Below are 26,854 nucleotides of genomic sequence, written 5' to 3' on the forward strand. Positions count from 1 at the left end.
AGTGTCCCGGGCCTAAGTTCAGGCCCCAGGACTGGCACACAAAAAAAGAATAGATACCTAACCAGCCTTACACCAGAGCCTGGATTCATAACCTATTTAGCAATATAATCTTCCAGAGTGTTTTCTTCCTTCCTTTTTTTTCTTCCTCCACTTCCCCCACCCCTCTCTGTGCCAGCATTGGAAGTTGAATACAGGGCCTTGCACTCTTGCTTGGCTTTTTCATTCAAAGCTAGTGCTCTACCACTGGAGCCACAGCTCCAATTCTGGCTTTTCGCTGGTTAAGTGGAGATACAAAGTCTTATGGACTTTTCTGCCCAGACTAACTTTGAATTCTCAGATTCTCAGATCTCATGCTCCTGAGTAACTAAGATTATAGGAGAATCACCAGTGCTCTGCTGAAAGTTAGTTTAAAAAAGTTGTATCCTAACTGACAATGCCTGTTACAGATGACAGGAAATAAAGTAAATAATAGAGAAGAGGTGTGGTTCCTGTGGTAGAGCAACAGAGTGAGGTCCTGAGTTCAAGCCCTAGTACTAGGACAAAGTAAGTAGTAGATAAATAAATAACTTAGAGAATGAGGCATGGAGGAACACACCTATAATCCTAGAAGAAGGAAGGATGAGGCAGGAAGATGGAGAATTGGGGGCTTCCAGGACAGCTATAGGTGGAAAACACCAGCAGAAACAAGGTAAACCACTAATCCCTCTGGCTTTAGGTAAGTGTGATGAAAGAGTGTCTCAACTTGCACTTGTTTTTTTCCTTTCACATTGATAAGACCAACCATTTATTTAACTTGGGGTAACATAGCATGTACAGGTAAAAGAGTATAAGTTAAAACAACAAACGAGATAGAGTAGTTGTTGCTAGTTACATTCACAAAGATTTAAGACAGATTACTTTTAGATTTAAAAAAGATGCAGAGAAAAGCACTTGTGTACACTGCTGACAACACTGAGAAAGTCATGTGATTGAGTGAATATAAACACTTTGGGAGATCTATCACATCAGAAAACAACTGTATAAAGTGATCTTTAACCAGCATTGTTTAGGCAATGAAAAATGTATTCTGAATGTCAACAGGGCAATAGTTATGTACATTACATACAGTATATCCATAGTATGTGATGTATAAACAAACACAGAAAGGCCTACACATTGGAAGGAATATTGCTGTGTACTGAATGGGCCCATTGAAAACTCTCCAGGGCAACTCATATATATGGATGTTTAGAGAGGGTAGGGGAGCTAGATGCATCTAATCTGTCAATATCCTTTAAACAGATGAGGTTCAGAAAGGTTGGGCAAATTAACTTTTTTGTTTTGAACATCTTGTTTTATTTTCCTAACCAATAAACAAAAACAAATACATAAAATGAAAACTGGATTTTTAAAATGAGAAAGTAAAGAAAAAAATAAAGTTGATAGCTCAAGAGAGTGGTAAAAACAGAGCAGCAAGCACCTGAAGAAACAACACAAACTAGGGATGAGATGGTGTGAGCTTTGACTGAAAAACAGAACTAGGTAAGAAGTTCTCTAAAATGACTTAGCTCACATGCAGTTATGTCCTATGAGACTATCCGTCTTATGTATCTTTTTTTTGTTTGTTTTTTGTTTTTTTGGGTCCGGTCATGGGGCCTGAACTCTGGGCCTGGGTGCTGTCCCTCAGCTCTTCAGCTCAAGGCTAGTGCTCTACCACCTGAGCCACAGCGCCACTTCCGGATTTTTTTCTTTTTGCTTATGTGGTGCTGAGGAATCGAACCCAGGGCCTCAGGCATGCAAGGCAAGCACTTTACCACTGAGCCACCTTCCCAGCCCGTCTTATGTATCTTTACCATATCAAAAGGAAAATCTAGGTACATTAAAACAGTCAAGTATATAAACATGTAAGTGACAATTATATACATCAGTTGGAGTCCCTGGTAAACTGAAAGCAGCTTAAAAACAAAAAAGATTTTTTAAAAAACCCAAAAAACCTTTTTAATATGACTTACAGGTTACCCCAGAATAGGAAGAAATGACATTTAGATGAATTAAGCTATTAAAAGCAAAAATGGCCACATCCTTCGTTAAAAACCAAGTAAATGTAGTATAGTATGTACAAGTGGCACATGGTGCCAATTTTATTTGCAGCTATTATTATAGTACTCCATCTCAAATGTACAAGTTATACCTTTGTCACAGCATTGGCTAAGTCTTGAACTAGTGCAGAATTCAGCTGTGGTAGAATGCTGATGTTAGCATGCCTAGATGTAGCATACTTGTTCTTGATAGTCATGTGCTTTGTAAGCCCCCAATTCACCATGACTACATTCTTAGCCAGGTGCTGCATAACAAGAAGAGATTCCTCAGTATAAGACAGGTAATGCTGTAGAGTTGGTGTCCATTCACCATTATCAAGAATTTTCAGGGCTGGGAAGGTGGCTCAGTGGTAGAGAGCTTGCCTTGCATGCCTGAGGCCCTGGGTTCGATTCCTCAGTACTACATAAGCAAAAAGAAAAAAGCCGGAAGTGGCGCTATGGCTCAAGTGGTAGAACACTAGCCTTGAGCTGAAGAGCTGAGGGACAGTGCCCAGGCCCAGAGTTCAGGCCTCACGACTGGACCCCCCCCCAAAAAAAAAAAAAGAATTTTCAGTGCTAAGCAAAAAGCTCCTGCTGCAATGTGAGAAGGAGGAATGTGCACCATTTCATAATCCATCATAGTCAGTTCCATCAGGTATTTGGCCAACGTATGCTGCTCAACATCAACCTCTCCAATTTTTGATGCTCTATGAAGGAAGTGCAGGGGTAGAGGGCGGCCCAGACTAAAATTCAAAGCTCTTAGAATCTTCGTTTCCATCTGTCTGATTTGGTGCTTAGTGTAAGTACTGTTAATTACAAAAGCAAAGTCACCAATTTCTGGAGGATACATTTCTTCATATTTGCTTGCAATAAACATGGCAGTGACACCAACCAGCTGCAGCATTTTCTTGGGCACACAATTATTCTGCATGAACCTATCATGTACATAGTCTCTTGTAGCGGGGCTGGGAAGGTGGCTCAGTGGTAGAGTGCTTGCCTTGCATGCATGAGGCCCTGGGTTCGATTCCTCAGCACCACGTAAGCAAAAAAAGAAAAAAGCCAGAAGTGGCGCTGTTGTAGAGCATTAGCCTTAAGCTGAAGAGCTGAGGGGCAGTGCCCAGGCCCAGAGTTCAGGCCCCACGACCGGACCCAAAAAACAAACAAAAACAAAAAACATAGTCTCTTGTAGCAACTGGAATTTCATTTGAACTTGCACTAGCCAGTCAATTAGGATGGCTCTCATGTTTGCAGTGACTTCCTGACTTAGCAGGTATTTTGGTCAGACAAACTGTTCTTCCTCAAGTTGTCTCAGATAAGCATAAATATCTTTCACATATTCACTACAAAGATTTGGATCAGCTCCATCTTCTGCATCCACATCATTCACTGCAAGTATTACATCAGAGAAAGCCTGACACAAATATTTTTTGGCAGGGGCACATCCAGATGTTTCCACTGGGCCTGGAGAGGGAGTATCAGGTGAAAGTTTTTCTTCCTTTAGAGGCTCAGGTTCAGGTTCAGGTTCAGGCTCTGGCTCTGGCTCAGACTCTATCTCGCCCACACTCACAGGGGCCTCTTTACCAGGTTTTGGTAGCTTTTTAGCAACTTTTCCAGTAGCTGAAGCTTTTACTTCCTTTTTCAGAGACACTCTGGCCTGTAGCTGTTCACTGTTTTTATTACCAATATCTCCAAGAGCAGTTCTTGGTCTCAGCCCGGGTTTAGAAGCTGCCGCAGTGGGCACAAGCACATGCTTTTCACCTGCCATGGTGACGTTGACCCTATTTTCAGCATTAATTTTCATGTTTCTGGTGACCCAGAGCGCCATGGTTCCTCTTCACCAGGCAGAAGCAGAACCCGGAGCCTCACAGACCAACAGCCTTTCCTTACCAGCATGCCCTCGACTTGCACTTTCATGTGTGCATGTATGTGCTGGTACTAGAAATTAAACACAGGGCCTTAAGCTCTGTTGTTTAGCTTTTTCCTCAAGACTAGTGCTCTACCATTTGGGCCCCACTTCTACTTCCAGCTTTTTGCTAGATAGATGGAAATGAGTCTCATGGATTTTTCTGCCTGAGCTAGTTTGGAATTGTGATCCTCAGATCTCAGCCTCCTAAGTAGCTAGAATTACACAAATAAGCCACTGCATCTGGCTCAGTTGCTTTTTACAAAGAGCATCTTCCAGCACAGAAGGTGACCCAATAAGCAAGCACTTCTCATAGTTCAAGCAACAGCTATTCAGATCATGCCCATAAATGACAGCCACCACTAGATTAATGTCCAGGAAAACCAGTCCCCTAATGTTTTTTGGCTCTCAGGCTATTTCATACCAGAACCAGGTCTTGATAACCTGACACAAACCCAGAAAAGTTCCTATTCTATAGGACTTGCATCCACAGAAATGCCACCCAGTATCCTGACATCATGGGACCTTATTGTGCCACTCAGAAGACCTAGTATGTGTTCATCTACTTGTTTAGAGAATTAATTCCAAGAATGAGTCAGATTTTTAGCAACACTAGGAATATTTATAAAAAAGGGGGGGGGGGTTTGAGTATTTTTTAGTTGGATAAATAAGATGGGCACCATATCTCCTTCCCAGGAAGGAAACCTAAGCTCAACATAACTAGGAGCATTGCTCTAGAACTGGGGCAGAAACTTGCATTTAAAAATTTAAATTATGCCTGCTGCCTGCTGCTCACACCTCTAACCCCAGCTACTCAGGAGGCTGAGATGTGAGGAGCATTGTTTCAAGCCAACCCAGGCAGGAAAGTCCATGAGACTCTATCTCCAATTAACCACCAGAAAACCTAAAGTGGAGCTGTGACTCAAGTACCTGGAGTTCAAGCCCCACAACCAACAAAAAAAAAAAAAAAAAAATCTTTTTTTAATTATGCAGAAGTGGTGCTATGGCTCCAGTGGTAGAGCCCTGAGTGGCAGAGCAAAGTGCCTACGCCCTGATTTCAAATCTCAAGACAGGCACAGAATTTTTTTTAAATCAGAATTTAAATTTAAAGCCGGGCACCGGTGGCTCACGCCTGTAATCCTAGCTACTCAGGAGGCTGAGATCTGAGGATCACGGTTCAAAGCCAGCCCAGGCAGGAAAGTCCATGAGGCTCTTATCTCCAATTTCCAGTAGGAAATTTCCAGTAGGAAACCAGAAGTGGCACTATGACTCAAGTGGTAGAGTACTCGCCTTGAGCTGAAGAGCACAGGGACAGCGCCCAAGCCCAGAGTTCAAGCCCCACGTCTGACCAAAAAAATTTTTTTTTAATTTAAAAGTGTATATATTATTATCTGGGATGCTAGTGGCTCACTCCTGTAATCCTAGCTGGAAGCTGAAATCTAAGGATACAAGTTCCAAGCCAGCCCAGGTAGCAAAATCTATGACATACTTATCTCTAACTAGCAAGAAGCCAGAAGTGGAATGTGGTTCAAGTGGTATAGTACCAGTAAAAATGCCAAGAGCCAGTGCTCAGGTCCAGAGCTCAAGCCCTAATACCAGCACCAAGAAAAAAAAAAAAAAACTAAATTATATGCAAACTCCAGTTATCTAATTTTTTATAATGTACCTAATTAACTGACACATACCTATTTATGGGGGCCATGGTGTTCTGATACCTGTATACATTGTGTAATATTCAAATAGGGGTAGCTTTTTAAAAATGGTATTAGAGTTTGAACTCATACCTCATGCTTCCTAGGCACATGCTCTATAACCTAATTTATACACCCAGCCCTTTTTAATTGTCCTGGAGATAGGGTTTCCTAATTTCTGCCTAGGACCAACCATGATATTCTTATCCATGGCTTTCTCGTAGATAGGATCATAGTGATGAGCTACCACACTCAGCTCATTTGTTGAGAGATGTCTTTTTTTCTATTTATAATTTTTATTTTTTACCTGGGCTAGCCATGATTGTCCCAATGTCTGGGACTACAGATGTGAGGATACACCTGGGCTGGTCATTTAATTGTAAAAGCATTATGAGATAATGCAAAGTGAAGGGATCCCCTAACTCCTTTACCATGTTATTTCAGAAACTGTCACTCAGGGAAGGTAAACAGCTCCTCTTTTTTCAAGGATTTTCTTTGAAAATAGAAAACTTACTTGTGAGTTGGTTTTCATACAATCTCACTAAAACCAGTAACTTAACACTATTAAACCCTCCAAGGTACTTTTCTATTCTATTATTGTTTGTATATTTTTTTCTTTTGTTTTTGGTGCAGCTTTTGTGCTCACGGCTAGTATTCTACCATGAAAGCCAAGGATCCACTTCTGACTTTTTTGCTGGTTAATTGGAAATAAGAGTCTTACTAACTCTTCTGCCTGGGCGGGCTCCCAATCATAATCTTCAGATCTCAGACTCCCAAGTATCCAGAATTACAAGTATGAGCCACGAGCAACTGGCTGCATTTCAGCTCTCTAATCATTCGGCCTTTTAATCCATAAGTTTATTTTTGTTTCCCAGGACTTCTTTATATATTGCTTCAGTCTACATTTATCCGTCAGGTGTTTTTAGGATATATCAAAGGCCTCAGAAAAGGCTGGAGAGCAATTTACTGCTCTCTGACTACACAGAAAGGAATGAATACTATTAATGGTTTTAAAGCCTTTTACCAAAGACCAGGCAGGTGAAAGAGCCTTTATATGTATTATATATGCATTGGGGAAAGGCAGGCTGGGAAAGAAAAATTGAAAACAAACCACAAGAGACAGATACCAGTGACTCATGCCTGTAATACTGGCTACTCAGGAAGACTAACATTTGAGGATTCCAGTTCAAAGCCATCCCAGGCTGAGAGATTCTTATCCCCAATTAACGAGCAAAAAGTCAGAAGTGGATATATGGCTCAAGTGGTAGAGCACCAGGCTGAGGGCACCCAAGCCATGAGTTCAAGCCCCAGTAAGAACATACAAAAGTCACATGTAGGCTGATGGCAAACCCTTCTGCAGAAGTAAATTTTGCATTGCTGAAAGAAAATAAAGCCACATATAGTGAGTTAATGTCTCCTGAATGACTTCCATATCATGAACACTAGGGGTGCATCATGAAATACAAGGAAGTTGAACCCAGCATCACAAAACACAGACCAGTCATCCCACACCCAAGTTTCAATTTCCTTCCAAGACAAATAAGGAAACTCAGTCCGTGTGATGCTTTCAATACAACCAATTAGTTTGTAATCCTTTCTTTGGCCATACAAAGGAAGGAAAAGAGCTACTTTCCTGGTCCTTTCTTGATGAAAGCAAAAGAGGAAAACACACAATATTTAAGGCACAGAGCAAAGGTTTAAACTTTTCCACTAATATGCACACCCTTGCTGAGTCACTATCCTAATATACACAGTGGCTCTCCACAGTCTTGTCTATCCAATAAAGGGAGTTTAATGCAAAATATTGGCAAAGCCAGGGGCAGTGGCTGACACCAGTAATCCTTCCTAATCTAATCCAGAAGGCTAAAATCTGAGGATCAAGGTTCAGAGTTGGCCCAGGCAGCCAAGTCTGAGACTCTTATCTCCAATTAACCAACAAAAAGCTGGAAGTGAGAGGCTCCATGGAGAGAGTCCAAGGCCCTGAGTTCAACCCTTACTACTGGCCCAAGGAAAAAGAATGAATTAGAAGCTAGGAGGTTTCATTCTTTTTGTATTCTCACTTAAATCTAAAAAGTTTAGAGATTTTTTTTTTTTTTTACTCAAGTAAAATAAGTTTCAGATCCATTTTGCTCTTAAGAGAAATTACAAATTTTATGTAGTTCCTAAATTACTCAGATTTGCTTTTTTTTTTGGGGGGGGGGAGCACTGTCCCTCAGCTCTTCAGCTCAAGGCTAGCGCTCTACCACTTGAGCCACAATGCCACTTCCTGCTTTTTTTCTGTTTATATGGTGCTGAGGAATCGAACCCAGGGCCTCATGCATGCAAGGCAAGCACTCTACCACTGAGCTACCTTCCCAGCCCTGCAGATTTGCTTTAAAAAAAAAAATTTTTTTTTTTAAATACTAAGATGGTAGGGGCAGGCTGTCTTTAAAATAAAAAGCTCAGGGACAGTACTCACGCCCTGAGTTCAGCCCCCACAACCAACCAAAAATAAATAAATAAATCTCAATACATTTGGAGAGTTGGGTTACATCTCAAGTTACAATATGAAAAATAAAATCATAGTAATTTGAATCAGGGTATTAGTTTTCTCCCCCCTTCTTACCCTCCAGTAGAAGGAAAGGAAAGAAGGGAGGAGAGAGTAAAGGGAAGGAAAGTAGGAAGAAGGCAGCACAGCTGAGGACCAGAGTTTAAGATCAGATGGGTAGACAGATAAGATTGATTAAATTGATAAAATAGGTGCCAGGGATCCTGATAAACAGATAATAAATTTTAGATAAAAGGCAGCTAGATACTAGGCAGATTAGATGAATTATAAGCAGATAAGATAGATTCAATAGGCAGATAAGATGGATTTGACCGACAGAAAACGTTCATTAAATAGATGTGTAAGGTCAATTTGAAAAATTAGCTAGATAAAACAGATTAAAAAGATGCTAGATAAAATAGGTTAAGATAGATTAGATAGACTGGCACAGAGACACCAGAAGTTAGAACTGGGGCTGAGAAGGTGGCCCAGTGGTAGAATGCTTGCCTTGCATGCATGAGGCCCTAGGTTCGATTCCTCAGCACCACATAAGCAGAAAAATCTGGAAGTGGTGCTGTGGCTCAAATGATAGAGCACTATCCTTGAGCTGAAAAGCTGAGAGATAGTGCCCAGGCCCAGAGGCCAGGCCCCATGAACAACAACAACAAAAAAGTTAGAACAGAGTACTAAAAAACAAAGCAAAACATAAAGCAGTACTAAGCCAGCCAGTGGTTGCTTATACTTATTATAATCCTATAAATACAAAGACTAAGATCTGAGGATCATGGTTCAAACCAGCCCAGGCAGTAAAGTCTACCAAAAAAAAAAAAAAAAAAAGCCAGAAGCAGAGCTGTGGTTCAAGTGATAAAACACTGGCCCTGAGCAGAAAAGCTCAGGGACAAAGCCTAGGCTCCTGAGTTCAAACCCCAGAACCTGTACCAAAAAAAAAAAAAAAAAGCACTGAAGAATAGGAACTAGCCAAAAACTGGAAAAGGGTATTGGACACAGGTAAGGCAGTTTAGTACAGCTACAAAGGTAAGTACACTGAGAGATAAAGGCATAGAATGAAAAAAGTGCTGTATCATAAAGTGACTTGTGTGTCATACTAAGGAAAAAAGTGCCATACTCTGCACTGTAATGGTAGATTGAACTTGGAGATGAGCTTAGGGCCTTGTAGTCATAGAAAGGGAAAGTGCCCTAAATTTTTAAAATTAAATCACTCTCTAACACCAGCATGAATGAAACGAAGTGGTAGAAATTAGCCAGCAAACTAAGTTGCTGAAAAAGAAAATGTGTGGTCTAGAGTTATACAAATCCAATCAAAACTGAGTAGGAGCCAGGCTGGTGGCCCCCACCTATAATCCTAGCTACTCAGGTGGCTGAGATCTGAGGATCAAGATTCCAAGCCAGCCAGATCAGTAAAGTCCCAGAGACTCTTATCTCCAATTAACCAACGTGGCCAGAAAGGATGCTGTGGCTCAAGTGGTAGAACACCAGCCTTGAACAAAAAAGCCAGGGGACAGTGCCCAGGCCCTGAGTTCAAGCCCCAGTACAGACAGAAAACAAATAAAGTGAATCTATAGGAAGATATGAAGAATCATGGAAAGTTTTAAGTATAGAGATATTTAATCAGACTCATGATTAAATGTGTGATAAAATATCAGTGATAAAAGCCAAAGTCAAGGATGATTTCTAGATTTGTGGATTAGGCTACCAAGTAAACAATAATACTTCAGGAGGCTGAAGCAGGAGGGTTATGAATTAAAAGCCAGCAAAATCTTGAGGAAAATGAAGGTGGGAAGGGGAAAAGGGAAGGAAGGAGGGAGAGGAAGAAGAGGAGGAGAAAGAAGGAAGGAAGGAGAAGGGAGAAGAGAGGAAGGAAGAGGGAAAAGGAAGAGGAGGAGAGGCGGCAGTGGCAGTGGCAGCAGCAGCGGCAGCGGCAGCTGGAGAATAAGAAGCAAGAGAAAGGTGTTCTAGAATGGGAAAAGGTAAGTTCAGCTCTGGGCAGTCAAGTCATCCATCCATGAATATACTAGTTAGTGATATTTAGGAGACAGTGATAGATAGTTCAGACTCCATAGCAAATAGTTGAGCCCAGGAGACAAGTCTGAGCAAGACATAAAGATATGCAGCAGATTTAGAAGCCATCATCAAAAAAACTGATTTACCATTAACGTGTGTGTGTATGTGTGTGTGTGTGTGTGTGTGTGTGTGTGTGTGTATGTGTGTGTGTGTGTGTGTGTGTGTGTGTACACCCATACTGGGGTTGAACTCAAGGCCTCCCACTCTCACTTGGATTTCTGTTCAAAACTAGCACTCTATCACTTGAGCCACACCTTCACTTCTGCTACTTTGCAATTAATTTGCAGTCTTTCAGAGGGCTGGGAAAGTGGCTCAATGGTAGAGTGCATGAGACCCTGGGTTCGACTCCTTAGCACCACATAAGCAGAAAAAGCCGGAACTGGTGCTATGGCTCAAGTGGTAGAGTGCTAGCCTTAAGCTGAAGAGATGAGGGACAGCACCCAGGCCCAGAGTTCTGGACCCATAACCAGGAGGGAAGGGAGAGAGAGAGACAGAGAGAGACAGAGAGACAGAAAGTCACAGAGAGGGCTGGGAAGGTAGCTCAGTGGTAGAGTGCTTGCCTTGCATGCATGAGGCCCTGAGTTCAATTCCTCAGTACCACATAAGCAGAAAAAACAGAGAGACACAGACTGAGAGAGACAGAGACAGAGAGGGAGGAAGGAAAGGAAGCTAAGCATAATACTAATGCTATTATTGTAAGCCACAGACAACTGACATACCAATGTGAATGCTCAGATCATTAAATAGCCTAAGTTCTCCCCTGAGATCTGTTCAGGGATGATCTAAGAGGGAGGCTATGTATGTCAAGAGGTTTTCAGTGCAGACAAAGCAATTCTACTAAGGAAAAGAAATGGGAAATGTTAGGAAATAGAAGACATAACATACCAGACAGCATGCAGCCTATCATGGTACTTCCTGTTCCCATAATTCCCTTGGCTTATTCTCATAAAGACCATGGTTCCTGTTCAAAATCTGACCTCAGGAGTGAGGTAGTGCATGCCTGGTAGTGTATGACCAAACTTACTGCCATGTGCATGCCCCGTATCATAGACCAATGAGGGACCCACATTCACCAGTGAACCTTCACTGACCAATCACAACCATGGTAGGAAGAAAATGAATAATACAGCATAAAGGCCACTTTCCTGAGGGACTTCATAGGACTCTCAACCCCAGGTTGCCTCTCTACAGAGTCTGTACTCTATTTTCAATTATCTTGCTGCTTTCCTACTTCACTGCTCCTCTGCCTCTTAATTCTGTACCTGGTGAAGAATGGACCAGTGCCCCTAGATGGCATCCCTGTTGTAGGAAAGAATGCCCCCCCCCCAATTTTTTTCTGTAAGGAGGGTGAGAGTATGTCTGCTTTCTCTTTAATGGACCAAGTCATGCTCCTTTTTACTAAGTACAACTTGCAAAACCTGTACTTAGAGTAACCTGTAAATGTTTTATAATGAAGTTGACTTCTAAGCATCTCCATAAAATTGTTGGTTGATGATCTAGAAGATTTTGTCAATCATGGGATAGTAAAGTAATAGTATACCATCACTACTAATTTAAGATTATGTTAAAAAGCAAATTTCAAGGTGTAAAGCTGTCTAAAAAGAAATGTACTTATTACCTAACATATAACTGCAACCCCTCTGTACATCACCTTTATAATAACAACAAAAAATGAAATGTTTTTGGTTTTTTGCTTTGTATCTCTGCCATATTCTACTATTATAAAATTATGGGTTTTAAATCCAGGAACTAGTACTGCTACTTTTCCCACTACGTTTAAGCTCATCAACCATATACTATACCAATATGAGGATCTTCTGCAACGTACTCCATATATTCAAGAACTTACATATATTTGTTCAGATACCAGTCTCTGTAACTCTCCTTACACTAAGAGATCAGTGTTATGACAAAGGAGCAGAAAAGCCTGAGTTTCTGTAGACAATAGTCCCACTACCATTTACTCCCTATACTCCCTTTGAATCAATTGAATTTACTGTGATTCCAATTTTTAGGTAATACACTGAAAATTCATAAATAAACTTTCTTTTTTTTTTTTTGGTTGGTCTTATGGCTTGAACTCTGAACCTGGGCACTGTCTCTCAGCTCTTCAGCTCAAGGCTAGTGCTCTACTGCTTGAGCCACAGCACCACTTCAGGCTTTTTCTATTTATGTGGTGCTGAGGAATCGAACCCAGGGCCTCATGCATGCAAGGCAAGCACTCTACCACCTTCCCAGCCCCTATGCCATTCTTTTTTGTGTGTTGGTCCTGGGGCTTGAACTCAGGATGCTGTCCTTGAGCTTTTGTGCTCAATGCTGGTATTCTACCATTTGAGCCATACCTCCACTGCTAGCTTTTTGATGATTAAATGGAAATAATAATCTCATGGTCTTTTGTGCCTGGGCTAGCTTCAAAGCTCAATTCTCAGATCACTGTCTCCCAAGTACAGTTAGGATTATATGAGCCACCAAGTGCCCAGCATGGACTATTTTTTTAAATAACTCATTATTCACTAGGGTATTAAGAGGCAACTTTTATTTCAACATCCCAAAGAAGTTTCTATTTCCTGTAGAGTGATAGGAAAGTTTGTTACTTTATTCAGAATAGGCTGAAACCAGGTCATCTCTGGGATGAGAATAACAATGATTTTACTATACATTCTGGGCCTTGAACTCTAGGCTTTGATCTCTTGCTTGGCATTTTTGATCAAGGCTTCAGCTCTACCACTTGAGCCATACCTCTACTTCCAGATATTTTTCTGATTGCCTGGGGGTTGGCTTTGAACCACCCTCAATAAACTTTCAAAGTTGCTCCAACATTAAATATCAGTAACTAAACTCCTTTCATTGTATACATATGCAACACTATTCAAACCCTATTTTAGCCATTATCAGCACAGTTATTTGTGGATAAAAACAAAGTACTGACACTGAATTTCAGTCAATAAATAGTTAAATGTAATATCCAAAAACAATAGGTGGCTTTTAAAAATTACAAGATAAGGGCTGGGAAGGTGGCTCAGTGGTAGAGTGCTTGCCTTGCATGCCTGAGGCCCTGGGTTCCATTCCTCAGCACCACATAAGCAAAAAGAAAAAAGCCGGAAGTGGTGCTGTGGCTCAAGTGGTAGAGCGCTAGCCTTGGGCTGAAGAGCTGAGGGACAGCGCCCAAGCCCAGAGTTCAAGCCCCACGATGGACCCAAAAAATAAAAAAATAAAAAATAAAATAAAAATTACAAGATAAGCCAGGGCTGGTGGCTCAATCCTGTAACCCTAACTACTTAGGAGGCTGAGATCTGAGAATCACGGTTCAAAGCCAGCCTGGGCAGGAAAATCCATCAAACTCTTATCCCAGTTAACCACCAGAAAATCAGAGGTTGCACTGTGGCTCAAGTGGTAGAGCACTAGCTTTGAGCTGAAGAGCTCAGAGACAGCACCCAGTCTCTGAGTTCAAGCCCCATAACTGACAAAAAAAAAAAAAAAAAAAATTCAAGATATGCCCAGTACCCATGGCTTACAGCCATCATCCTAGCCACTCTGGAGGCTGAGAGATCTGAGGATCATAGTTCAGCGATAGCCTGCGAAGGAGGCAGCCTGGGTAGGAAAGTCCATGAGACTCTTCAATTAACCACCAAAGGTGGAAGCAGAGTTGTGGCAAGTGGCGCAGCATCAGTCCTGACTAAGTTCAAGCCCTATGACTGGCAGGAAAAAAAAAAATTCAAGAGAAAAACCACAATGATTTGAACATTCTATTCTGTAAAGAAGTTAATAACAGTTACAAGTTCTCATTTCTGAATCCTGACAGGTATATCTGAGAAAGGCAATTCTGAATGGAAGGAAAAGTAAGGTAACTGATAAATATATGAGCAAGCCAGAATCTGTAGGTTGGAATTTTGTATGTGTGTGTGTGTGCACGTGCATGAGCGCGTTGATCTTGGGGCTTGAACTAAGGTCTTGAATGATGTCCCTTAGCTTTTTCTGCTCAAGGCTGGTGCTCTACCACTTGAGCCACACATCCACTTTTGGCTTTTTGGTGGTTTACTGAAGATAAGATCTCTTGGACTGACCAAGACAACTTCCAAACATGATTCTCATATCTCAGGCTTCTGAATAGATAGGATTCTAGACATGAGCCAGAGGCGCCTGGCTCACTCTGACTTCAATGTTTCATTTACTCTAGTAAAATGAGAACAATAAAAACACTCCAGACAGTTGTGAGGATTAAACCCAGGTAAGTAAGGGAAAAAGTAAGAAAAAGGTTCCAAATAACAAGTAGCATTATACAGTGAGTGTTATTATCATTGGACTAGATCACCTGAATTATGTTCACAAAGGCCTTGTTCAGGTGGTCTGATAGAACTCAATCCCTCCCTATTTTGCTTCCAGATAAGCATTTTGTACCCTAGTTAATTTGGATGGGTACATTTCTCTCCTATTAGATGAAACATCCTTTGAGAGAGAAATCACAACACACTTTAGTGTACTAGGCAGTATCTTATTCCTTGTTGCCTCTCATTCCTCTCTCTCTCTCTCTAAAGGCTGTAAATAATAATATCCAGTCAATGAGTACTTACCTAGATACTGAAAGTTTATGTAAAGTACATGTAAATACTGGACATACATTGCCAAATGCTTATGATTTGAACAAAAAACATTAGGGAGAACAGACCTCAGGATCAATGGAATAGAACTGAAAACCCAGAAATGAACCTACAGACCTATAGCCATCTAATCTTTGATAAGGGAGCTAAAACAATAGAATGGAAGAAAGACAGCCTCTACAGCAAATGGTGCTGGCAAAATTGGTTAATCACTTGTAGAAAACTAAAGCTAGATCCTTATATATCACCCTGCACCAGAATCAACTCCAAATGGATCAAAGACCTCAGAGTCAAAGGAGACACTCTGAAAACATTACAGGATGGAATAGGAGAAACACTAGGTCTCCTTGGCACAGGCCAAAATTTTCTTAATAGAGACCCAGAAACACAACAAATCAAAGAAAGGTTGGACAAATGGGACTGCATGAAATTGCAGAGCTTCTGCATGGCAAAGGACATAGCTAGCAAGATCAATAGAAAGTCCACAGATTGGGAGAAGATCTTCACTAGCCATACAACAGACAAGGGTCTCCTATCTAAAATATACCTAGAACTCAAAAAATTAAATCCCCCAACAAATCTTCAAAGAAACAACTGCCCAATAAATAAGTGAGCTAAAGACTTAAAGAGAAACTTCTCTGAAGAGGAAAGAAGGATGGCCAATAGACACATGAAGAAATGCTCAACCTCTCTAGCCATAAAAGAAATGCAAATCGAAACAACATTGAGATACCACTTCACCCCAGTTAGAATGGCTATAATCAAGAACTCTAATAACAGATGCTGGAGGGGATGTGGAAAGAAGGGAACCTTACTGCATTGTTGGTGGGAGTGTAAAATTGTTCAACCACTTTGGAAAGTAGTATGGAGGTTCCTCCAAAGACTCAACATAGAGCTCCCCTATGACCCAGCAATCCCACTTTTGGGCATTTACCCAAATGTTCACAAACAAGACCAAACTAAAGCTACCAGCACGACTATGTTTATTGCAGCCTTATTTACCATAGCTAAGATATGGAACCAACCCAGATGCCCCTCAGTAGATGAATGGATTAAGAAAATGTGATATATATACACAATGGAATTCTATGCCTCCATCAGAAAGAATGACATTGCCCCATTTCTTAGGAACTGGAAAGACTTGGAAAAAATTATATTCAGTGAAGTAGCCAGGCCCAAAGAAACATAGGTCCCATGGTTTCCCTTATTTGCAATAACTAGTATATGTCTGAGTCAAGCAGAAAAGGTCAGATAAGTTGATGTTAGGGAAATGAACCCTAAGATATGTATTCAAATGTTTTTTTCTGGAAGTGGCACTGTGGCTCAAGCGGTAGAGCGCTATCCTTGAGCTGAGGGACAGCGCCCAGGCCCAGAGTTCAGGCCCACGACCACCAACAACAACAACAAAAAGAACAAAAATGGTGTCTACTACCTCAAATGTTTTTTTCTTTCATGCGATTGTTTCTAACACATCTATAAGATTATTTCTTTGTTGCTTTGTATGTCCCTCCCCCAGGTATAACCCTTGCTTTCACTGTATTTGATGTTGTTAAACTTGTGGAGGAGAAGGGAAAAAAACAAATCATTTAAATAGGGATACAGGTGGACCCATTGCAACAATGAGACATACAAGTCCTATGTCGAAAACGAACTTTACAACTTTGGTGGGGGGGAAGGGGGTTGTGTGGAGGGGGGAGGATGAGATGGGATGGGAAGGGGAAACAAAGGAGGAGGCTACAATGCTTGATAAGAAATGTACTCATTTTATCTGCCCATGTAATTATAACCCCTCTGTACAGTATTTTCACGAAAAAAAAAAAACATTAGAGAGAAGGGAAAAAGAAAGGAGTCATTTAATTATTATTTTAAGTTAACAAGCCAGATGCAGGCTGATTCATGCCTATAATCCAAGCTACTTAGGAAGTTGAGATCTGAGGATCAAGGTTCAAAGTCAGGAAAGCCCAAGAGACTCTTGTCTCCAATTAGTCAGTTGGAAGTAGGGCCCTGAGTTCAAGGCCAAAGATTGCTTTCATTATTTCCTTCAAAAAGCTATAGTGCTTTTAAATATAAAAGTCCAATTGATGGGCTGGGAAGGTGGCTCAGTGGTAGAGCGCTTGCCTTGCATGCAGGAGGCCGTGGGTTCGATTCCTCAGCACCACAAAGAAAAAAGAAAAAAGCCAGAAGTGATGCTGTAGCTCAAGTGGTACAGCGCTAGCCTTGAGCTGAAGAGCTGAGGGACAGTGCCCAGGCCCAGAGTTTAGGCCCCATGACCGGACCCCCCCCCCCCCCCAAAAAAAAAAAAGTCCAATAGCAAACTTTCTGCATATGGTCAAATTTAACCTAATTATAACTTGCCCATCTGCTGCTTTTGATGGAATTCTCAGATACTCACTTAATTTACCCTACAATTATTTATGTAACATAAAATCATCTTCATAATTTCTGGCTTTAATTTGTACCCTCTTAAAAAATGTACTATCAGGGGCTGGGAAAGTGGCTCAGTGGTAGAGCGCTTGCCTTGCATGCATGAGGCCCTGGGTTCGATTCCTCAGCACCACATAAGCAAAAAGAAAAAAGCCAGAAGTGGCACTGTGGCTCAAGTGGTAGAGCTGAAGAGCTGTAGGACAGCACCCAGGCCCAGAATTCAAGCCCCATGACCAACAACAACAAAAAATGTACTATCAAAAAACTTACCTTTAGCCGGGTACCAGTGGCTCATGCCTGTAATTCTAGCTACTCAGGAGGCTGAGATCTGAAGATCACAGTTCAAAGCCAGCCAGGGCAGGAAACACCGTGAGACATCTCCAATAAACCACTAGAAAGCCGGAAGTGGTGCTGTGGCTCAAGTGGTAGAGTGCTCGCCTTGAGCTGAAGAGCACAGGGACAGCGCCCAAGCCCAGAGTTCAAACCCCATGACTGACCAAAAAAAAAAAAAAAAATCACTTTTAAAGTCTTTTTAGCAGATCACTGGATATCACCTTTTAGAGTGTTAGCTTACTTTACTAAGACAATGTTTTCCTTACTTAAAGAAAAAAAGTTTTCAAATGACATAGCTAGCAAGATCAATAGAAAGCCCACGGATTGGGAGAAGATCTTTACTAGCCATACAACGGACAAGGGTCTCATATCTAAAATATACTTGGAACTCAAAAAATTAAACCACCCAACAACAAACCCTCAAAGAAACAACTGCCCAATAAGTAAGTGGGCGAAAGACTTAAAGAGAAGCTTCTCTGAAGAAGAAAGAAGGATGGCCAATAGACACATGAAGAAATGTTCAACATCCCTAGCCATAAAAGAAATGCAAATCAAAACAACATTGAGATATCACCTCACTCCAGTTAGAACAGCAAAAATCAAGAACTCTAACAACAACAGATGCTGGAGGGGATGTGGACAGAAAGGAACCTTACTTCATTGTTGGTGGGAATGTAAACTTGTTCAACCACTTTGGAAAGCAGTATGGAGGTTCCTCAAAAGACTTCACATAGAACTCCACTATGACCCAGCAATCCCACTTTTGGGCATTTACCCAAATGATCACAAACAAGACCACACTAAAGCTACCAGCACAACTATGTTTATTGCAGCATTATTTACCATAGCTAAGATATGGAACCAACCCAGATGCCCCTCAGTAGATGAATGGATCAAGAAAATGTGGTATATATACACAATGGAATTCTATGCCTCCATCAGAAAGAATGACATTGCCCACCGGGCGCTGGTGGCTCACGCCTGTAATCCTAGCTACTCAGGAGGCTGAGATCTGAGGATCGTGGTTCAAAGCCAGCCCGGGCAGGAAAGACCGTGAGACTCCTATCTCCAATAAACCACTAGAAAACCGGAAGTGGCGCTGTAGCTCAAGTGGTAGAGCGCTCGCCTTGAGCTGAAGAGCTGAGGGACAGCGCCCAGGCCCAGAGTTCAAGGCCCACGACCGACCAAAAAAAAAAAAAGAATGACATTGCCCCATTTGTTAGGAAATGGAAAGGCCTGGAAAAAATTATATTAAGTGAAGTAAGCCAGGCCCAAAGAAACATAGGTCCCATGGTTTCCCTTATTTGCAATATCTAGTATATGTATGAGTCAAGCAGAAAAAGTCAGATAATGTGATGTTAGGAAAACAAACCCTCAAATATGTATTTTAATGTTTTTGTTTCTTTCATGCATGTGTTTCTAACACATTTATAAGATTATTTCTTTGTTGCTTTGTATGTCCCTCCCCCACAGTGTAACCCCCGCTTTCACTGTATTTGATGTCAGTATAACATGTGGAGGAGACGGGGACAAACAAGTCGTTTAAGGATTCAGGTGGACCTGTTGCAACAATGAGAAGTACAAAATGTCATGTCAAAACCAGCTTTACAATGTCGGTGTGGTGGGGGGGAGGGGGGGTATGATTGGGTGGGAGGGAGGGGGGAGGCTGGGAAGGGAGGTGAAGGGTAAACAAAGGAGGAGGCTGCAATGCTTGGTAAGAAATGTATGCATTATCCTGCCCATGTAATTGTAACCCCTCTGTACAGTATGTTCTCAAATAAAATAAAATAAAATTTAAAAAAAGAAAAAAAAAAAAAGAAAAAAAGTTTTTTCTGAAAAGGGTTGAATTAAACCCACTATTTTATCATTTTCTAGATGGTATAATTATTACTTCATTCTTATTATGTCCTAGCTTTTGAAATTAAATTTCACAATGGTACTCACTAGATACATTTAAAAATGAACTATACAACTTGTGAGTAGAGACAGAAGAGAAAAAAAAACAACAGAAAAAAGGGGGTAACATTGTCCAAAAAGAAATGTACTCTTCACCTGATTCACATAACTGCAACTCTGTATATCAACTTTATAATAATATAAAAATAAATTAAATTTCAGAATAAGAAATTGCTAAGGACAACTTATAATTTGCACAAATAATCTTACATTTCTATTCTTTGAATTATTTGTTGTTTACAAAAAAAAAAAAAAAAAAAAAACAGCCAGGGCATGGGTGGATCACACCTTGTAATCATAGCTACTCAGGAGGCTAAAATCTGAGGATTGTGGTTCAAAGTCAGCCCAAGGAGGAGACTTTTTTTTTGTCGGTCGTGGGGCTTGAACTCTGGGCCTGGGCGCTGTCCCTCAGCTCTTTAGCTCAAGGCAAGCACTCTACCACTTGAGCTACAACGCCACTTCGGGTTTTCTGGTGGTTTATTGGAGATAGGAGTCTCACGGTCTTTCCTGCCCGGGCTGGCTTTGAATCATGATCCTCAGATCTCAGCCTCCTGAGTAGCTAGGATTACAGGCGTGAGCCACCAGCGCCCGGCAGAAGGAGACTCTTATCTCCAGTTAACCACCAGAAAACAAAGTGGTGCTGTGGCTCAAAGTGGTAGAGTGGTGAGCAAAAAGCTCAGAGACAGTGCCCAAGACCTGAATTCAAGCCCCATGACTGATAGAAAATTTTTTAAAAATTAAAAAAAAAAAATCTAGAGAAGAGCTATCCTCATTGAATGTGGTTTTTCTAAGTCTAATTTTCTGATTCTCCAGTGGCAGGGCCTTTCAAAACACAACTACACCAACTATGCATGTCATTCAAAAATCCCAGCCAAATGGGAAAATGGAAAACATCTCATCTTTTGTTCTCTTTAATTTTTTTTTAATATAACTTCATTGTTATTATTATAGTGTTATATAGAGGGGTTATCATTTCAAAGTAAGGTAATGAGTACATTTCTTTTTCTGAACAATGTCACCCCTTCCTTCACTTTCCCCCCAGTTTCCCCTTCCCATCCATGCCTATAAGTTACAAAGCTCAGTGAAGTCCAAGAAAAAAAATGACTCATACCTCTAGGCAACGAATAAACATTGTAATTTAACATCCTATCTTGGAATAATTTCTCTCTCCAAATAAACACCAGAGGGTTGATTCACTTGCACTGCCTCTCAGCCACAGGGGAAGGAGTACAATAAACAACTTAATTGTTTTATATAGAGAGGCATAGAGAGAAAAGCCAGTCAAATTCAAAGAGGTTTCCAGTACTTTATACAATATATGTATACAATAGACAGTGTACTTACAAAAATCTCTATTAGGAAAGCAAAATAAGGCTGAAGAAAAACTTACAGTAGAGGGAAGACCAATCAACTTTCAAACATCACACCGAAGACAAGTTCTCATTCATCAATCCCATCCTAAAGTCATAAGCATAGTAGTTTCCTCATATTTTATCAGGAATAAGACTAATTCTCAGGCCATTTCCAAGTCAGCTGCTTCTATAAAAAATTACCCCAAGTAGGGCAATGATGCTCGCACCTATAATCCTAAACTACTCAGGAGGCTGAGATCAGACAATCCCAGATCAAAGCCAACATAGGCAGAAAAGTCCGGTCTCATCTCCAAATAAGCAACAAAAAACAAAAGTGGTAGAAAGACAGCTTTGAGCAAAAAAGCTAAGCGAGATTGTGAGGCCTTCAGTTTAAGCACGGGTATTGGCACAGGGGTGTTCCTTTAGTATTTTACCTAGCAACGAAAACCCTATCACATCTTTGGATATTGCCCTCACCCCCGACCCCTTTCCAACCCCATTAGCCCAGAAAACAAAAGTTACATCAGCAAACGCAAGAGCCTGAGTTTTGAAAGTAGTTTGTTCTTTTGCTGTCAACCTGACAACTTTTTAAAGGTGAAATAACCCCCACACGATGGATTTGATCTTTCTTATTTACACATATGAGACACCAACCATTTTTTCTAGATACCAAAGCTAAGCAAAAAAAAAAAAAAAAAGGTGGGAGGGGGATGGGAAGGTGGCTCAGTGGTAGAGCGCTTGCCCTGCATGCCTGAGGCCCTGGGTTCGATTCCTCAGCACCACATAAGCAAAAAGAAAAAAGCCGGAAGTGGTGCTTTGGCTCAAGTGGTAGAGCACTAGCCTTGGGCTGAAGAGCTGAGGGACAGCGCCCAGGCCCAGAGTTCAGGCCCCACGACCGGACCCAAAAAAAAAAAAAAAAAAAGTGGGAGGATGAAAGGATGAGTGGAAGAAAACGATGTTGAAAGGTGTGCGTTCCAACTGAAGGGCAGATTTTTTTGTGACGAGGGTTGTTGGGTTGTTGGAGGTAAGAGGCTTCCTGCCTGGGCTGGCTTCGAACCTCCAGACTAAAATCTCAGCCTCCTAAGTAGCTAGGCTGACAGGCGGGAGGCACTGGCGCCTGGCTGTAAATTGTTTTGAATCTTCGCGGGTTCGGCAATCTGACGTCCCCGTAGCCCCAACACCGAGAAGCTCGAGCCCAGCCTGGTCCCCGAAGACACCGGCCGAGGCGCGGCGCGGTTGGCGCAGAGCAAGGCCACGCGCGACCGCGAAGCCGGGTGAGGAGCCTGGATGCCGGAGACCCACAGTCGAGAGAGGAAGAGCGACTTCACCAAGGCCAAAGCCCCCTCCCCGGGGCTGGAAGCCGCCTCCCCGGCCCGCGAGGCCGGTCCCATCCGGGAGCGTGGAGAGCCCAGGCCGTGAGACACGTCCAACACCCCCGTCGGCATCGCATTCCCGGGACACCGAAGACACCGACACCAGCCTCGGCCGTGCAGAGGCGGGGCGCGTGTGGCGCCGCTCCCCTCCCGCCGCCGGGCCGCCGCGGCGCCGCGCACTCACCTGGCTCAGACCCGGCCCCCGGGCCGCCGCAGCCGCCGCAGCCTCCTCAGCACCGGCGCAGGCCCCGACCCCGGCCCCGGCCCCGGCCCCGAGCGCGGCCGCCGCAACCTCCACAGCGCCGGCCCCTGAGGGGCCTCCCTCAGCCTCCAAGTGGCGGGGCTCGTCCAACTCTCTCTGACGTCACAGAACAGCGACGGGAAGTAGTCTTTTGTCGTAAGCGCAGGCTCCGCCCTGCGGCGCCCACCGGGCTGGACGGTGAGCGAGTCTGTGGTCCTCGCGCTCGCCCTCACTAAATTCAGGCCTCAAACTTGTCTCCCAGTGTGTTACGACGCGACTCACTCGTCTTCGTCTTAGATGTCCGGAGGGTTTTTCTTAAGTACATCACAATTCTGTAAAGAGCGGTAGCTTCCCGTAGCTTACCTGTGATCCTAGCTTCTTGGAAGACTGAGATCTGAGGATCGCAGGCCACAGCCAGCCTGCGCAGGAATTAAATACCAAAAGCCAGAAGTGGAGCTGTGGCTTAGGTGGTAGCACTAGCCATGAGCAAAACAGCTCAGCGACAGTCTCCAGACCATGAATTCAAGCCTCAGGATCAGCACACACACACACACACACACACACACATACGGCTCAGGACCAGCACACACACACACACACACATACGGCTCAGGACCAGCACACACACACACACACACACACACACACACACACAGAGGCCATGGCTCATGCTTGTAATCCTAGCTACTCAGAAGGCTGTGAGATCAGGATCACGGTTCAAAGCCAGCCCGGACAAAAAGCCCCTGTGGGAACTCAGTGAGATTGCTGGGCATTGCTGCCATCCTTCAGTTTCAACCCAGGCTCTAGGCTGGTCAGACTGTAAGGATCACTGTGGCTGGGATCAAATGAACATGGCTTTGGTTTACTTTGTCCCCTGGAAGATTCAGTTGTCTTGTGATGGAGTCCTCAAACCCTACTGGAACTTCAGCTTGCATGCCTGGAGATTGTGGATCTAGTTTAGTTTTTAATTTTGACAGTAAGTGCTCTGAGGTCTGGGCTGCCTCCATGTGGCATATGCTAAGAGGACTGTAAAATAAATGGTGTTCCCTGTCTTTAAGAATTGATAGTCTGAGCTGGGAAGGTGGCTCAGTGGTAGAGCACTTGCCTTGCATACCTGAGGCCCTGGGTTCGATTCCTCAGCACCACATAAGCAAAAAGAAAAAAGCCGGAAGTGGCGCTGTGGCTCAAGTGGTAGAGTGCTAGCCTTGAGCTGAAGCGCTGAGGGACAGCGCCCAGGCCCAGAGTTCAGGCCCCACGACCGGACCCAAAAAAAAAAAAAAAAAAAAAAAAAGAACTGATAGTCTTGTTGGGAGACAGTGTAAAGTTGTTGAGACATTCAGTGTATTTGCCAGTGTGAAAAGTGTCTTTCATGGATTCATTATAGAAATAAAACACTGTCTTGAGCCTGAAAAAAAAAAAAAAAAAGTTCCTGTGGTACTCTGTGGTACTCCAATAAACCACTCAAAAACCGGAAGTGGTGCTGTGATTCAAGGAGTAATTCTTGAGCACAAAGAGGCTCAGGGACAGAGCCCAGGCCCTGAGTTCAAGCCCCATAACCAACAATAACAACAAAAATCCATAAAGGAATAATTCACCTCCTGGATGGGACAGACTGGGATGGTATAAGATTTCATTAATCTATTAAGCATGGCTTCAATTTAAAAGTTATGAATCATTTATTTCTGTATTTTTCCACTTAAAATTTTTGAAATGTTGACTCTGGGAAACTGAAAGTGGAGGAAAGTGATACGATGGATTAAGGGGGATGGGACTACAATATAATGAAAATCAACTTTCTGTAAGGTGACTCAGAGGAGTGGCTTTGAGAAGAAGAGAACAAAGCTGACCTTCTGACAAGAAACTCAGAGAATTACTTCCAGTTGGGCCCTAGTGCTCATGCCTGTAATCCTAGACTCAGGAGGCTCAGACAGGGAAATTAGTGCGACTTTATCTCTAATTAACCAGCAAAAAAAAATCAGAAGTAGAGGTGTGGCTTAAGAGGTAGAATGCCAGCCTTGAGCCCAAAACAAAAAAGATCAGCAACAGTGTCCACTCCTTGAGTTCAAAGTCACAGTACTAGAACAAAAAAGAGAGAAAAATCACTTCCAATTGTTAACCAGCTTATCCTTAATCTGAATATTAGAAGTTTTTAAATTGTCTTTAGATGGTTGAAATGATATACCAGGGCAGGGGATATGGAAAAATGCTTGGTTAGTAATCCCAAAGTCCTAAATTCAAACCAAGTATTGCCCCAAATTATATATGTTTTGTTAAAGGGAGATTTATATGAAAATATATAGAGAGCCATATGCATATATACACAAACAAATTAGTGTATACACAGTGGAGGATGTCAATGGTGTACCCCTCTGAACAACTAACTTATAAGTTAACCAAATGAATACCAGGAAACCAAAACATGTTTTTTCAGAAGGAGATGAAAGCAAGAAGAGGTGGGCAGACCAATGAAGAGAAGGGTGGGAAATTTGAGTCATAATATTCAATGCAATGAAACCAGGTAAGTTAAAAGGATAGGTCAAAATCTGTGGGAAAGATGGGAGTGATGACATTGATCGAGATGGATTTCACTCACAAACTGACATGTTGAATTGAAAACCCTTTGTACAACTCTTGAAGTATTTATCAAATACCAACACAAAAACTACTGTGGAGGCAGAGGTTGGGCACATCTTGCTTCAAAGCTAGCCCAGCCAAAGAGTTAGCAAGATCTCATCTCAGCAGAGGGTGCAATGGTGCACTCCTGTCATCTCAGCCATTTGGGACACCTAAAAGAACCTCATTCCAGGATAGTCAGAGCAAGACCATACATGAAAATAAAAGGAAGGGCTGGGACAGTGGCTCAGTGGTAGAGTGCTTGCCTTGTATGCATGAGGCCTGGGGTTCAATTCTTCAGCACCACATAAGCAGAAAAAGCCAGAAGTGGAGCTGTGGCTCAAGTGGTAGAAGGCTAACCTTGAGCTGAAGAGCTGAGGGACAGTGCCCAGGCCCAGAGTTCAGGCCCACAACCGACAAAAAAAAAAAAAAACGAAAATAAAAGGAAAAAAAGGTGGGGTTATAACTCATAGCAGAATGTCTGCTCAGCAAGTGCAAGATCCAGAGTTCAAAAACAACAACAAATCCCAAACTGCAAATTGATTCGGCTTATCAAGACCTAGTAAAATGCAGTCACTTAGAAATGACTCATACAAGCTGGGAGTTGGTGGCTTATGTATCTAAGCCTAGCTACTCAGGAGGCTGAGATCTGAGGATTGTGGTTCAAAACCAGCACAGGCAGGAAAATTCATAAGACTCATCTCCAGTTAACCACCAGAAACTGTAAGTGGAGCTATGGCTCAAAGTGGTAGAATACTACCAAGGACAGCACCCAGGCCCAGAGTTCAAGCCCCATCCCATGACAAAACAAAAACAAAAACAAAAAACCATACACTCTGCTTTATAAGTACTTAGGGAAAGCACTAGCCTAATCATAAATTTATCCTTGAGAAAATCAGTATCACTACATTATCTGGTCATTTTCAGGATTAAGTGTTAAACCACAGACACAATAGGTATAACTGAAATAATCTATTTTTTTCTTTTCAGGCTGCAATCCATACTACATACATAAAATATACCAATTCAAGTGGGATGGAGCAAGAACAGTTGGTGGTTTACACTTGTAAACCTAACTACTGAGGAGGCTGAGATCTGGAGGATAGTAGAAAGATGACAATGAAATCCCATTCTGTATAACTAACTAATGTAAGCTAATTTTTAAAAATGTAGAGCCAGAAAGTAGCAGGATACAATATTAACCCACAAAAATCAGTCACCTTTCTGTATACCAATAACATACAAGCAAAAAGGGAAATCAAGGAAACAACCCCATTCACAATAACCTCAAAAAAAATAAAAATAAAGTATCTAGGAATTAACCTAACCAAAGATATAAAGGGTCTATTTCATGAAAACTATAAAAGCCTAAAAAAAGGAATCAGAGGATACCAGGAAATGGAAAGATCTCCCATGTTCCTGGGTAGGCAGAATTAATATAGTGAAAATGGCCATACTGCCGAAATTGATATACACATTCAATGCAATTCCCATTAAAATCCCAATGATGTACTTTACTGAAATAGAGAAAACAGTCCAAAAGTTCATATGGAACAACAAAAGACCTAGAATAGCCAAAGCAATTCTAGGCAAAAGAAAAAATGCAGGAGGGATCAGGATACCGGATTTCAAGCTCTACTATAGAGCCATAACAACAAAGACAGCTTGGTATTGGCAGAAAAAGAGGCTGGAAGACCAATGGAA

At 42.1% G+C, this 26,854-nt stretch overlaps 2 protein-coding genes across 3 annotated transcripts in view; both read right to left on the minus strand.

The window, feature by feature from the left end:
• Positions 1–22,518, minus strand: part of Stk38l (serine/threonine kinase 38 like) — a 69,922-nt gene extending 47,404 nt beyond the window's left edge. Inside the window, exon 1 of one of the 2 annotated variants that reach the window (XM_042677459.1) lies at positions 22,481–22,518. The gene's annotated coding sequence lies outside the window, so the exon portion shown is untranslated. The remainder of the gene's footprint in view (positions 1–22,480) is intronic. The other variant, XM_042677456.1, reaches the window with a different exon arrangement.
• On the minus strand, positions 2,090–3,882 carry LOC122106167 (G2/mitotic-specific cyclin-B1-like). The gene is given in 3 exon segments (XM_042677464.1): positions 2,090–2,411; positions 2,636–3,008; positions 3,216–3,882. Coding segments are annotated over 3 exon segments (1,287 nt in total). The 3' UTR covers positions 2,090–2,164.
• Positions 22,519–26,854: the final 4,336 nt, after the last annotated feature.

This window comes from Dipodomys spectabilis, unplaced genomic scaffold, assembly GCF_019054845.1.
Source record: "Dipodomys spectabilis isolate Male_0828 unplaced genomic scaffold, ASM1905484v1 ptg000039l, whole genome shotgun sequence".
In the NCBI taxonomy this organism is placed as follows: domain Eukaryota; kingdom Metazoa; phylum Chordata; class Mammalia; order Rodentia; family Heteromyidae; genus Dipodomys; species Dipodomys spectabilis.